This window comes from Eptatretus burgeri, chromosome 1 (genome assembly GCF_056783735.1).
Source record: "Eptatretus burgeri isolate ZD-2024b chromosome 1, Ebu_testis_v1, whole genome shotgun sequence".
Classification (NCBI taxonomy): domain Eukaryota; kingdom Metazoa; phylum Chordata; class Myxini; order Myxiniformes; family Myxinidae; genus Eptatretus; species Eptatretus burgeri.
The window spans coordinates 70,611,862-70,625,461 of record NC_140961.1 but is presented as its reverse complement, the minus strand read 5'-3'; the positions used below and the strand labels follow the sequence as shown (position 1 = coordinate 70,625,461).

Below are 13,600 nucleotides of genomic sequence, written 5' to 3'. Positions count from 1 at the left end.
CTCCCTCCCTCCCTCCCTCCCTCCCTCCCACTTCTCTTCTCCCTCCCTCCCTCCCTCCCACTTCTCTTCTCCCTCCCTCCCTCCCACTTCTCTTTCTCCCTCCCTCCCTCCCACTTCTCTTCTCTCTCTCCCTCCCTCCCTCCTCCTCTTCTCTTTCTCCCTCCCTCCCTCCCTCCCACTTCTCTTCTCCCTCCCTCCCTCCCTCCCACTTCTCTTCTCCCTCCCTCCCTCCCACTTCTCTTCTCCCTCCCTCCCTCCCACTTCTCTTCTCCCTCCCTCCCTCCCTCCCTCCCACTTCTCTTCTCCCTCCCTCCCTCCCTCCCACTTCTCTTCTCCCTCCCTCCCTCCCTCCCACTTCTCTTCTCCCTCCCTCCCTCCTCCCTCCCTCCTCTCTCTTTCTCTCCCTCCCTCCCTCCCTCCCTCCCACTTCTCTTCTCCCTCCTCCCTCCCTCCCTCCCCACTTCTCTTCTCCCTCCCTCCCTCCCTCCCACTTCTCTTCTCTCCCTCCCTCCCTCCCTCCCACTTCTCTTCTCCCTCCCTCCCTCCCTCCCTCCCACTTTCTCTTCTCCCTCCCTCCCTCCCACTTCTCTTCTCCCTCCCTCCCTCCCTCCCACTTCTCTTCTCCCTCCCTCCCTCCCACTTCTCTCTCCTCCTCCCTCCCTCCCACTTCTCTTCTCCCTCCCTCCTCCCTCTCTCTCTTCTCCCTCCCTCCCTCCCACTTCTCTTCTCCCTCCCTCCCTCCCACTTCTCTTCTCCCTCCCTCCCTCCCACTTCTCTTCTCCCTCCCTCCCTCCCTCCCACTTCTCTTCTCCCTCCCTCCCTCCCTCCCACTTCTCTTCTCCTCCCTCCCTCCCTCCCACTTCTCTTCTCCCTCCCTCCCTCCCTCCCACTTCTCTTCTCCCTCCCTCCCTCCCACTTCTCTTCTCCCTCCCTCCCTCCCACTTCTCTTCTCCCTCCCTCCCTCCCACTTCTCTTTCTCCCTCCCTCCCTCCCACTTCTCTTCTCCCTCCCTCCCTCCCACTTCTCTTCTCCCTCCCTCCCTCCCTCCCACTCTCTCTCTCTCCCTCCCTCCCTCCCTCTCACTTCTCTTCTCCCTCCCTCCCTCCCTCCCACTTCTCTTCTCCCTCCCTCCCTCCCTCCCACTTCTCTTCTCCCTCCCTCCCTCCCTCCCACTTCTCTTCTCCTCCCTCCCTCCCTCCCACTTCTCTTCTCCCTCCCTCCCTCCCACTTCTCTTCTCCCTCCTCCCTCCCTCCCTCCCACTTCTCTTCTCCCTCCCTCCCTCCCTCCCACTTCTCTTCTCCCTCCCTCCCTCCCTCCCACTTCTCTTCTCCCTCCCACTTCTTCTCCCTCCCTCCCTCCCTCCCTCCCTCCCACTTCTCTTCTCCCTCCCTCCCTCCCTCCCACTTCTCTTCTCCCTCCCTCCCTCCCTCCCTCCCTCCCACTTCTCTTTCTCTCCCTCCCTCCCTCCCTCCCTCCCACTTCTCTTCTCCCTCCCTCCCTCCCTCCCACTTCTCTTCTCCCTCCCTCCCTCCCTCCCTCCCTCCCACTTCTCTTCTCCCTCCCTCCCTCCCTCCCACTTCTCTTCTCCCTCCCTCCCTCCCTCCCACTTCTCTTCTCCCTCCCTCCCACTTCTTCTTCTCCCTCCCTCCCACTTCTCTCTTCTCCCTCCCTCCCTCCCTCCCTCCCACTTCTCTTCTCCCTCCCTCCCTCCCTCCCACTTCTCTCTTCTCCCTCCCTCCCTCCCTCCCTCCCACTTCTCTTCTCCCTCCCTCCCTCCCTCCCTCCCACTTCTCTTCTCCCTCCCTCCCTCCCACTTCTCTTCTCCCTCCCTCCCTCCCACTTCTCTTCTTCTCCCTCCCTCCCTCCCACTTCTCTTCTCCCTCCCTCCCTCCCACTTCTCTTCTCCCTCCCTCCCTCCCACTTCTCTTCTCCCTCCCTCCCTCCCACTTCTCTTCTCCCTCCCTCCCTCCCACTTCTCTTTCTCCCTCCCTCCCTCCCACTTCTCTTCTCCCTCCCTCCCTCCCTCCCACTTCTCTTCTCCCTCCCTCCCTCCCTCCCACTTCTCTTCTCCCTCCCTCCCTCCCACTTCTCTTCTCCCTCCCTCCCTCCCACTTCTCTTCTCTTCTCCCTCCCTCCCTCCCACTTCTCTTCTCCCTCCCTCCCTCCCACTTCTCTTCTCCCTCCCTCCCTCCCACTTCTCTTCTCCCTCCCTCCCTCCCTCCCACTTCTCTTCTCCCTCCCTCCCTCCCACTTCTCTTCTCCCTCCCTTCCTCCCACTTCTCTTCTCCCTCCCTCCCTCCCACTTCTCTTCTCCCTCCCTCCCTCCCACTTCTCTTCTCCCTCCCTCCCTCCCACTTCTCTTCTCCCTCCCTCCCTCCCACTTCTCTTCTCCCTCCCTCCCTCCCACTTCTCTTCTCCCTCCCTCCCTCCCTCCCACTTCTCTTCTCCCTCCCTCCCTCCCACTTCTCTTCTCCCTCCCTCCCTCCCACTTCTCTTCTCCCTCCCTCCCTCCCACTTCTCTTCTCCCTCCCTCCCTCCCACTTCTCTTCTCCCTCCCTCCCTCCCACTTCTCTTCTCCCTCCCATCCCTCCCACTTCTCTTCTCCCTCCTTCCCTCCCTCCCACTTCTCTTCTCCCTCCCTCCCTCCCTCCCACTTCTCTTCTCCCTCCCTCCCTCCCACTTCTCTTCTCCCTCCCACTTCTCTCATCCTCTCCATCCCACTTCCCTTATCCTCTCCATCCCACTTCCCTAATCCTCTCCATCCCTCTTCTCTAATCCTCTCCATCCCACTTCTCTAATCCTCTCCATCCCTCTTCTCTAATCCTCTCCATCCCCCTTCTCTAATCCTCTCCATCCCCCTTTTCTCATCCTCTCCACCCCTTCTCTCATCCTCTCCACCCCCCCTTCTCTAATCCTCTCCATCCCCCTTCTCTAATCCGCTCCATCGCTCTTCTCTTCTACTCTCCATCCCTCTTCTCCTCTCCTCATCCCTCTTCCCTTCTCCTCTCCATCCCACTTCTCTAATATTCCCCATCCCTCTTCTCTAATCCTCTTCTCTAATCCTATCCATCCCTCTTCTCTAATCCTCTCCATCCCCCTTCTCAAATCCTCTCCATCCCCCTTCTCTAATCCTCTCCATCCCTCTTCTCTTCTTCTCTCCAACCCTCTTCTCCTCTCCTCCTCCACATCCCTTTCCTCTTCCCTTCTCTTCTCCATCCCTCTTCTCTAATCCTCTCCATCCTCTTCTCTAATCCTATCCATCCCTCTTCTCTAATCCTCTCCATCCTCTTCTCTAATCCTCTCCATCCTCTTCTCCAATCCTCTCCATCCTCTTCTCCAATCCTCTCCATCCTCTTCTCTAATCCTCTTCTCTAATACTCTCCATCCCCCTTCTCTAATCCTCTCCATCCCCCTTCTCTAATCCTCTTCATCCCCCTTCTCTAATCCTCTCCATCCCTCTTCTCTAATCCTCTCCATCCCTCTTCTCTAATCCTCTCCATCCCCCTTCTCAAATCCTCTCCATCCCTCTTCTCTCCTCCTCCACATCCCTCTTCTCCTCCATCTCCTCTTCCCTTCTCCCCTCCTCCACATCCCTCTTCCCTCCTCATCTCCCTCCTTATCTTTTCCCCCTCCCCTCACCTCATATTTCCGTCAGCTATGCGACAGATTATATATTTGCTCGTATAAAATGTGCGGACCCCACATCACTGCCTTGTGTTTTTTTGTCATGAGAATTGTCATCCACTTCATAAAAAGGAAATCAGGAGAAATGGGTCGGAGGTGAGGATTGCACCAATTAAATTATGTACGTCACATCCGCTGGATCGATATTACGTCACCCCATTGGTCAATACAATTACTTGAATGGTAAGCCTTCAAATAATATATTGAACTAAATATATTAGAATTTATTATTTCTGATAAATAATTTATTTCAGCAAAATATTGAAAAAACTCATTTACAAAGTGATTTTTGTTTTTATTAATCAACAATGCGTGGTTTCGAACCAATATTTATTTATTTATTATCAGCTGGACCCGGAAGTAAACTTCCGTGACGATATGGTCGTTGAATTGTCTTTCCGGCCCTACCCAATAGTTGTTTAGCCCTACTTATTTAGCCCCGAATCAATTGTGTGCCTCAACAAAGAATCGTGTACAGTGTTCCGATGCCACTGCAGAACGCGAGGCACGCACCTGGTTCTTCTTTCAGGTGCGTTCGTGTGTTTGCCTCGCTGTGTTGCGTGCAATTTTATCCTTTTTTTTTAACAACGTGTTTAAATTATCGGCAGGACATAAATTTGAAACGTGCATCTTTCATTTACATGTTTATGATACATTATATCCGACTATTCAAACGTGAATCGACCTTTTGATGCCAGCATAGAAGCTTTCATTCTCAATCGCATCGCACACATGTTGGTGTCCTCTTTGAATTTTACCTCCTCCTTTTTGGTCTCTGAATTTTACCTCCTTTTTGGTCTCTTTGAGTTTTACCTCCTTTTGGGTCTCTGAATTTTACCTCCTCCTTTTTGGTCTCTGAATTTTACCTCCTTTTTGGTCTCTTTGAGTTTTACCTCCTTTTAGGTCTCTGAATTTTACCTCCTCCTTTTTGGTCTCTGAATTTTACCTCTTCCTTTTTTGGTCTCTTTGAATTTTATCTCCTCCTTTTTGGTCTCTGAATTTTACCTCCTCCTATTTGGTCTCTTTGAATTTTACCTCTTTTTGGTCTCTCTCTTGCTTTTGTCTTTCCCTGGTTTCTGCAGGGCAGACATGGTCTGTTCGTAACCCTCTCCTTGTTAAACTCCCCAAATCCAGGCTCATTGCTCACCTCCACTCATTTGTTCATCTTTCACCTGTGGAACCAACTTCCCCCGTCTGCCCAGTCCCATTCTTACTTTCAGGACTTGAAGACTTCGGGTTACCCCTCCATCCATACTCATAATCTCTTTTACCCCTAATGACCCCCATTCCCAAGCACTCCCTTTTCCCATGTTACTGTCCCCCACTCTCCCCACCCCTCCCTGCCTCCCAATCTTCCTCACCTCTTTTTCATTTGTTAATTGTGAAATAGAAGATTTGCAAGTGTATTGGTTTAGTCTTTGAGTCTGTCTCTGTATGTCAATCACCTACAGGTCACTATTATAAGCCAATCTTCACGAAACTTCACCACCTGATAGTCCCTCATAAGAATCAAGCCCATTGTTTTTGAGGTCAACACAGGGCAAAGATCAACAACTTTATCAAATATCTCGAAAAAAATCCTCAATTTTCAACCAATGGACTTGAAATTTGAACAGGAGTTGCATATTTGGTCACTGAATTCAACCACCAATTACTATAAGCCCAAATCGGCAATTATTTAAAACTATTTATTTTAAGACAACATAAGCCAAAAGGTCAACACAGGCCAAATTTCGAAAATTGTCAATCTTCATCCAATTGACTTGAAATTTGAAGATTTGTTTTTTGGATTTCTCAAGTATCGTGCTACGCACGACATCTTTCTTGTAACTTGTCTATTGGTTTGTTCATTTTCTGTTTCATCACCACCTTTCCCTTCCACTTCTTGTTATGTTTCATTACCTCCGACGCCAAAGGTCGACGGAGGTTATATTTTCACGTCTGTCTGTCAGCACGATATCTCAACTTGGTGAGCAGGTTCGATTTGATATCTAACAGGACAAATTGATTTGATTTTGGTGAAGATCTGGATACTGGAATTTTTTAAGTGATTCTTGACCATTGAGAGATGGGGCCAAAAACTATATAATCGCATGATATTTCAAAACGTTGTGCATGGATTCGGATGAAACTTGGTGGATGAGTTGGGTAGGTGACAAGAACTCTTCCATATATGCATGGAAATCCGTATTGTTGTAATGATCTACACAGAGAAAAAAAATATGTGGGGGATTGGGACAGGGAGGAGTGGGATTGAGGGTCGTGTGACGGTGATTGGAGTGTGATAAATGCAAATAAAATAAACATTTTAAAACTCATTTAGTTTATTACGATTTTCACCTTTCCCTTGTACACACAGGATAGTGTATCTTTACTGACCCCTGCTGGAGGAGGTGGTTTAATTGTTAGTTCCGTTGATCTCTTTTTAGAGAACATTACCAATTTTAACCTTCCCCGGGGATGTGCCATTACAGCTGCGCCAAAATGGTTTATTACGTGCTAAATCTGCAATGGTCAGTAACCACACCAACAGCAGTTTATTATAAGGAGGCATTAGATGATGAAAACTGGGAATCCTGGGACAAACTATAGATGGACATGAAAACGGGCAGATAACTAAATAAATAAAGTACGCTCGCAATCCGATATAACAAAAACCCACTTAAACTCACAGATCATGTTATGGAGCAGTTTACTGGAATTACCCTCTCTCCAGTGTAAAGTAGAGCATTCTGGAAAAAAAATTCTGCAAGAATTCAGAGATGGATAACGAAAGAGGAATAGAGAGTAAAAGATGAAAGAGAAGAAAAAGGGAGAATTAGAACGAATAAAGAGAATTGTGGAAAAAAAAAAAATGAAAAACGTGAAAGGAACAAAGATGTTGGGAAGAACCCGGACAGACAGATTTCAGCAGTTATTCCCCCAGGCTCAAACGCAGCAACATGTACAAGCTACCAGAGGTAAAACACTTGTATTAAAAGTCCTGCACAGGTATGTGGTATTCAGTATTCATTTATTTTATGATAAAATGTTGTTCCATCCAACTGAAAATAATCTTCCCAGCAATGGATATTCAGGTGAAATAACAAAAATTCTTCACCAAATATCACTTTCCTTTGCATGGTTTTTTTTCGTTATAAATTGAACAGGATCACATTTGTAACAATTTTTCACATAAAATTTTCTAAAATTTCCAGGGGGGCATGCCCCCGGACCCCCCTCGTGAGGAGTCGTTTTGCTCGTTACTTTCCTTCTTTCAAAAGTTCTGCAAAACCCCCACGTGTCCGGATGCAGATCTGACCCATCAGTGGGCTACAAAATGTAAACTGTTCAGCCTGGCGAAGGTATGCGCTCGACCGAGTGCTGATCTCGTTCAACATGTGGTTCAGTTTGCTCACCCCCATGTGTCCTTCTCCCCTTCCCCTTGATCACTCTCACTTTTGCTCTGCTGTTGGTATTTCTCCTTTTCCATTTTGTTCCCTTCCATTCTCTTCCATGAGCCTTGACCATGTATACAAAACCGCTCCCTTAATGCAGTGGAAATTGCGTTAGTGTCTTCAATTCATTTGGAGGTTGCTTTTACTAAAGCGACAGCCATGAGACCTTTCTAACTGTACCAGATGCCATTTTGTGGAACAAGGCAGAGAGGGTGAGAAATTTGATATTCACCAGAGACAAAAAATACGATGGTATACATTAAATTTTGCAATCATCGAGCATCGACCTAAAGCAGGGTGATCCTCGTATGTTTTTACTTTATTTTGAATGCATCGAGGTCCATTCACCAAGGTTAGTCGAGGATGTATGTATGAGTATTACTTTGTACTTTATGCCACCTCAATAATTGTTGTTAAGTGACTCCTGGACATTTTGGGGGTTAGGTGAACAGCAAATGAAAGTCTGTGCTGAAACATTGAACAGTGAGTTAGTTTTTACAGGGAAGTGAAGCAACGGGACTAGAATAATTGCTGGTTTTAAGAGAAACAACGTATAATGGATGATGTGAATATTGCTGGTTTGTAACGTGTACAGAATATTAAAGTCCATACAGTCATTTGGAAGAGCACAGTGAATCAAAACACAAGCTGAGGCAAAGGAAAAAAAACTGGGATGACAACAAGCCGAGGCACCAAAGAGAGGAAAATGTGGAAGAGTGAAAACAAGATCTCGGTGGGGGTAGTAAAGCAAAATAGTGTGAATGGGAAAAACCTTTTAAGGTGGTGGGCAGTGGACTTGACATCCTGTAGGGAAGAGCTCGTGACAACAGACTCAGGAAGACAATTCCACAGGTGAGAAAATAGAGGTCGTAAATAATGGAGATGAGCATTGAGTTTGGTCTTCGGGAGGTTAACATGGAAGGGTTTTTGGCAAAATTTTGTGACTTGTCTGGGATAGGGGCTGGGAGGAGCGGTGAGAAGGTATGAGTAAGACCATAATCGAGGCATTGAATACAAATCGCAAGGTCACCCACCAACATGTTCCTGGTGAACAAGGAGCAGGCCCTGAGATTGAACTTCCTGACACGAGATTCCAATGATACAGAGGGCCTTTAATTCCAGGGCCTCTAATTGGGTAAGATGAGAATCTGCAGGACCAGTCCTATATCAGATGGTCAGTTTTGGCACCATGCATATGAATTAGGGAAACTGTTCACCTGAAACTGTTATTACCTTCACCAAAGGTGGACATAGATTATGTTTTCACCCCTGTCTGTCTGTTTGTTTGTCTGGGAGCAGGATATCTCAAAAAGGTGTGGACAGATTCTTATGAAATTTGGGCAGTTTGGATTATGTGCCAAGGACGAAATGGATTGGAGTTTGGTGAAGATCCAGATCTGGATACTGTATTTTTTTTTTTAAGTGATTCTTCACCATTGAGTGATTGGACTAAAAACGATATACAACACAATATCTCAAACAGTTATGGATGGATTTAGATGAAGCTTGGTGGGCAGATTGGTTGTTTGCCAAGTAAAGGACGAATTGATTCAATTTTGGTGAAGATCCAAATCCAAATGTGAGAATAAATTTTTTTTTTAAGCAATTCTTCACCATTGACAAATGGGGCCCAAAACGATACTTGGATACACACACAATATTTCAAACAGTTGTGTACGAGTTATGACAAAACTTGGTTGAAGAATTGGTTGGGTGACGAGAACAATTTGATTTTGGTTCAGATCCGGATCCAGATCCGACCTATCAGTGGGGTACAAAATGTAAACTGTTCAGCCAGGTGGAGGTATGTGCTCTGCAGAGTACTGTTTTAGTTTCACCTGCAACTTTACCATAGAAAAGCTTTTTAGGAATGTTACTGTCCAATAAATGTATTTGTACAAAGTGGGATGTTAAAGCATTTTGTTTGTCAAATAATTTGGGGTGGAATTTATTATTGTTGTTATTAATTGGTAAGTCTCAAAAAAAAAGAGACACAAGCGTGAGTTTGGTTTTCCTTTGAAATTAGACCTCCGTTTGGGATTGATGTTGTCGTGAAACTGATCAGATATAAACTTATATTTGTCAGTTTCATGACTTGGAAGCGAAGATGTTTCCACACCATCTCACAAATGTTAGTTTATTCATGACACACACACACACACACACACACACACACACACACACACACACACACACACACACACACACACACACACACACACACACACACACACACACACACACACACACACACACACCTATGGAGAAGGTCTTGGATATAGACATATTCCACAGGGATTATGGAGAACAGGGCAAGGCTGGGGCAATGGGGAAGATAGCTTCTGATGTATATGGCAACACTGCCACCAACTCAAACATTGTCCAGGACATCCTGCAATTAAAACAAAAGGTTTCTGTTAAGATGGATATGATTTGGAGATGAGGCAGCAACCTTGAGGTGGGAGGTTGGATATTAAATCTCTGTTCGTTGACCAGTTGGAAAGGGTTGCGTGATGCATAATTGGGCCTGCTGGATTTCGGGAGGGGAGGATTGTGACACAGGCTGTGCAGGGATGGTAGGGGCGGATTTCTAGAGTGTTGGGGTCGGCATGGCAGGTGCAGGGGTTGTGGAGGCAAGGGTTACTACAGAGGGGATCAGTTGGGGGTTTATGGGGAAGTCTGGACTCCATAGAAGATCTTTTTAGGAATCGGTTGTAATCTCCATTTGCAGCTTTCAGAAGATGGAACGAAATCCTCCCATGACTCAAAGTATCCACCTCTATTTCAGGGACCGAGTTGTGATGTTTTCTTGTTCTCAAATCTTTGCTCCGATAGTTCATTGCAGGATCATCACTGAATCCCCGACAGTTGACAACTGCACTTCGTTTGTAGTAATATTCCCCAGGATAGATTTTAACATCTCAGTCACGTCTTCTTTTTCACTCCCGTTGCTCCAATTATCACTGGTATGATGTCGGATGTCTTCAGTTTACGGGTTATTTTGACTTCATTTTTTCATATCCTGCTACCAGGTCATTTTTCTAATTTCCATGTTATTTAGATCAAAGTCTCTGAGTACTGACTCCTTGATTAGTGTGTCTCCACTTACAGTAAGACATTTTCAGTGTTAGATCAGTGTGTGGTCAACCATATCGCTGTTAGGGTTAAAAGTAATGTGATTGAAGGCTTTCAGGAAGGCTACACTGCTTGTGTGGTCATTCAGTATGAATGAACTGTTTCTACCCAGGAAGGAATGAATAGAAATGGTGGGGAGGAGATGGATGAATAACAAAGGATTCACCAGAGCTCTTGTGACGAGACAGCATGACCATCGTCATAACTGGAGATGAAAGGAAGAGGAGAGCAGGCAGGAGATTAATGTCATGAAAGGATCTATAAACAAACATATATATATATATATATATATATATATATATATATATATATATATATATATATATATATTTTTTTTTTTTCAATTAGTAGTTTGGGGCAGGGGAGGGAGGGTGTGGGATCAGGGGAATGATGAGTGTTGAAGAGGGAAGGAAGAAGGAAATGTGAAGATAGAGGTTGAAGGAAGATAGCAAGAGAAGACTTGTTTTAAAATGATTTTTTTTTGTTCTTATCGACTTATTTGATAGGGATAGGAGAGGAAGCTGTGGGGAGGAAACAGCTAGATTTAACCTGAACAATTAACACCACAGAGATACTTGAAGATGTTGAAAGTGGCAACAAAATGATGGACATAATAAGTTCGTTGCTTATAACTTTATAAGTGATCGACATAGAACTAATCCAGGTATTTATTGTTAAGAAAGAAAACGTAAAGCTTTCAGAAGCCTCAAGAGATTGATTGTAAATGAGAAGATGTAACGGAAGACATTTGAGGTAGGGTGGGGATGATGGAGTGGTAGTTCTTGGTTCATTCTAAGATTCGGATAAAAGTTGGTGGACAGGATGGGTGTGTGACAAGGATAAATTTGTTTGATTTTGGTGAAAGATTTGGATCTGGATATGAGAATATTTTAATTGATCCTTCATAATTGAGAGATTGGGCCAAAAACAATATATAACAAGATATCTCAAAGTTTTGGATGGTTTATGACAAAACTTGGTGGGTGAATTGGGTAGGTGACAAGAACAAGCCGATTAGATTTTGGTTCAGGTCCAGATTCAGATCCGGCCTATCAATGGGATGCAAAATGTGAACTGTTCATCCTGTCAACGGTATGTGCTCTACCGAGTGCCACTCTAGCTTAGACTGGAGAACATGTTCATTGGCATTTTATCATCTTCACTGTTGTCACTTATATACCTCAGCAACCTTTGGTGTGATGACTTCTTTCTTTTTGGCTAAGTCACAATCCCATTTTGTACCTTGCACAATGTGGATGTAAGAGGATGGACGTAAAACTTCATTTTTCAGATGAAACCATGAACCTTGTCTTATGATTAACATTTTTGTCACATTTGTGTTTGAACAGGGCATGTACAAATGCACCACGTGAGACGTGTACCCTTCGTAACAGCTTCTAAAGAAGGAGAAGCTTGGAGGAATGGTGAGAGGAAAACGGAAGAAAAAGGAAAGGGTCAAGGACCACCCAAAGAGACTCTCAATGGTCATGAGGCGAGAACATTTTATGAGAATCTCCTGGCCTCTCCTGTTGTTCAGACTCAGCTTGGCACTCGTAAGTTAACAAAATGCAAGGTGTCCAAATGTTCAAAGGTGTCGATGACTCGATTCGCAACCAACAAACACACGCCAGCAGATGCTTTATCTGTGTCCAGCTCTGTTGGTGTACCCCAATTTGTGTCTGAAGCAGACAGACAAAGGGTGGGTCACCAGCTTTTGCGTCTGGCACAAGAGGGAGACTGGAAAAGCATTGAGCAGATGTTGGGCAGAGGCTGCTGCGATGTTTTATTTTGTGATGGTTATGGCTGGAATGCATTGATGTGCGCGGCGTTTGCAGGGCATGCTAACGTAGTGCAACACTTGTTGGAGCTTGGTGCTCCGTGGAAAGGTATCAAAGACACGCAGGGTCATGACGCTTTGCAGCTGGCAGCAGAGGCAGGTCACAATGAAATTTTTGAAATGCTGCAAGATTTTGGGAGTTTTATATCTCGTAAGAAAGCAGAAAATGAAACCGCATCTCAGGAGATGAAATACTGTCCAGAATGCTGTATAGAGTATAACGTGGGTGGAACAAGTCTTGTCCGCCATGAAACATCAACAATTCACATTCTCAACAAAAACCAGCCACTGCCCAGCACATATTATCATATCCCTGACAGTAATGTTGGTTTTCGTCTGCTTCTAAAAAAAGGTTGGAATCGTGAGGTTGGCCTTGGACCAGAAGGGGCAGGCCGAAAGTTTCCTGTTAAGACCGTGCTCAAACGAGATCAGGCTGGTTTTGGTTTTGGCTCCAACCCCAAGGCCAAAGTGACACATTTTGGACCATGTGATGCTGAAGCTATCCAGCCAGCGGTCTTGCCAAAGAGGAAAGAAAGAGCTGCAACTCTCGGACGGCGGGCTGAGCGCAGATCTGAGGATAAACAGAGGATGTGGGAGCGACAGCTGAGAAGCTACATGAACACTTGTGATGAATAATGAGAAGATAGGGAATTTGTTTTGTGCTTGTGCATTATTTTTGTTTGCCCCAGGATATATGGTTGTTGTATTTCTACACATATTGCAGTTTTATTATTTTGTCTATCAGTCAAATGATTGACGACACTGCTACATAATATGTGATAAAACCCAAATTGAAACATAAAGGATATAACAAGATGACGTACACTGCTTCTGCACCTCAAAGTCAAATGTTTGAGCAGTGTCTGCCACCTTAAAGATTGGGCTATTTACTGATTACAAGGAGGGAGTGGTGTTTATATCATATTAAAATACGCAAATTGGTGTCTGTCTGTCTGTCTTTTTGACCATTACATATTTGATTGTTACTTATCCAATCTCAACCAAACTTGACAAGAAGATTAAGGTCACAGGATGGAGGTTGAAGTGACTTTGTACCCCCACCCAAGGGATTTTTCCATGTTAAGGTGTATATCCGTGTTAATATAGCTAATCATGGCATTTTTCCAATGCTGCTTCTAATAATAAAGTAATAACAACAATAATCGTAATAGCATAGTATTAATGTCGTTTCAAAATAATATTAACACTAATAATATACTGTTGCGGATTCGCGCCCGCCGGCGTGCTGACGGCCACGTAACTCGAATCGCGGCACGTCGCCCACCGGACGAACAATCCAGTCGTGACCCTCGCGGACTAACGCCGGGAACCAGTCACGGGTGGACCTTTCGGTCTCACCGCGATCGAGCCAATCAGCCCCCGCGTGGGATAGGGTTGCTCGCCAAATTCGACCTACCTAAGTACCCACGCGGAGGGTAGACCGGGCGATCGCACCTCGCCGCAGGTCGACTTCGGACACGGGCCACTTAAGCGACCCGTTCCGTA

At 45.9% G+C, this 13,600-nt stretch overlaps 1 protein-coding gene across 1 annotated transcript; it reads left to right on the top strand.

The window, feature by feature from the left end:
* Nucleotides 1-4,016: 4,016 nt before the first annotated feature.
* On the top strand, nucleotides 4,017-13,036 carry GPANK1 (G-patch domain and ankyrin repeats 1). Its single transcript, XM_085887447.1, has 2 exons — nucleotides 4,017-4,214; nucleotides 11,607-13,036. The coding sequence occupies exon 2, from the start codon at nucleotides 11,618-11,620 to the stop codon at nucleotides 12,728-12,730; it is 1,113 nt and encodes a 370-aa protein (XP_085743573.1). The 5' UTR covers nucleotides 4,017-4,214; nucleotides 11,607-11,617; the 3' UTR covers nucleotides 12,731-13,036.
* The last annotated feature ends 564 nt before the right edge of the window (nucleotides 13,037-13,600 follow it).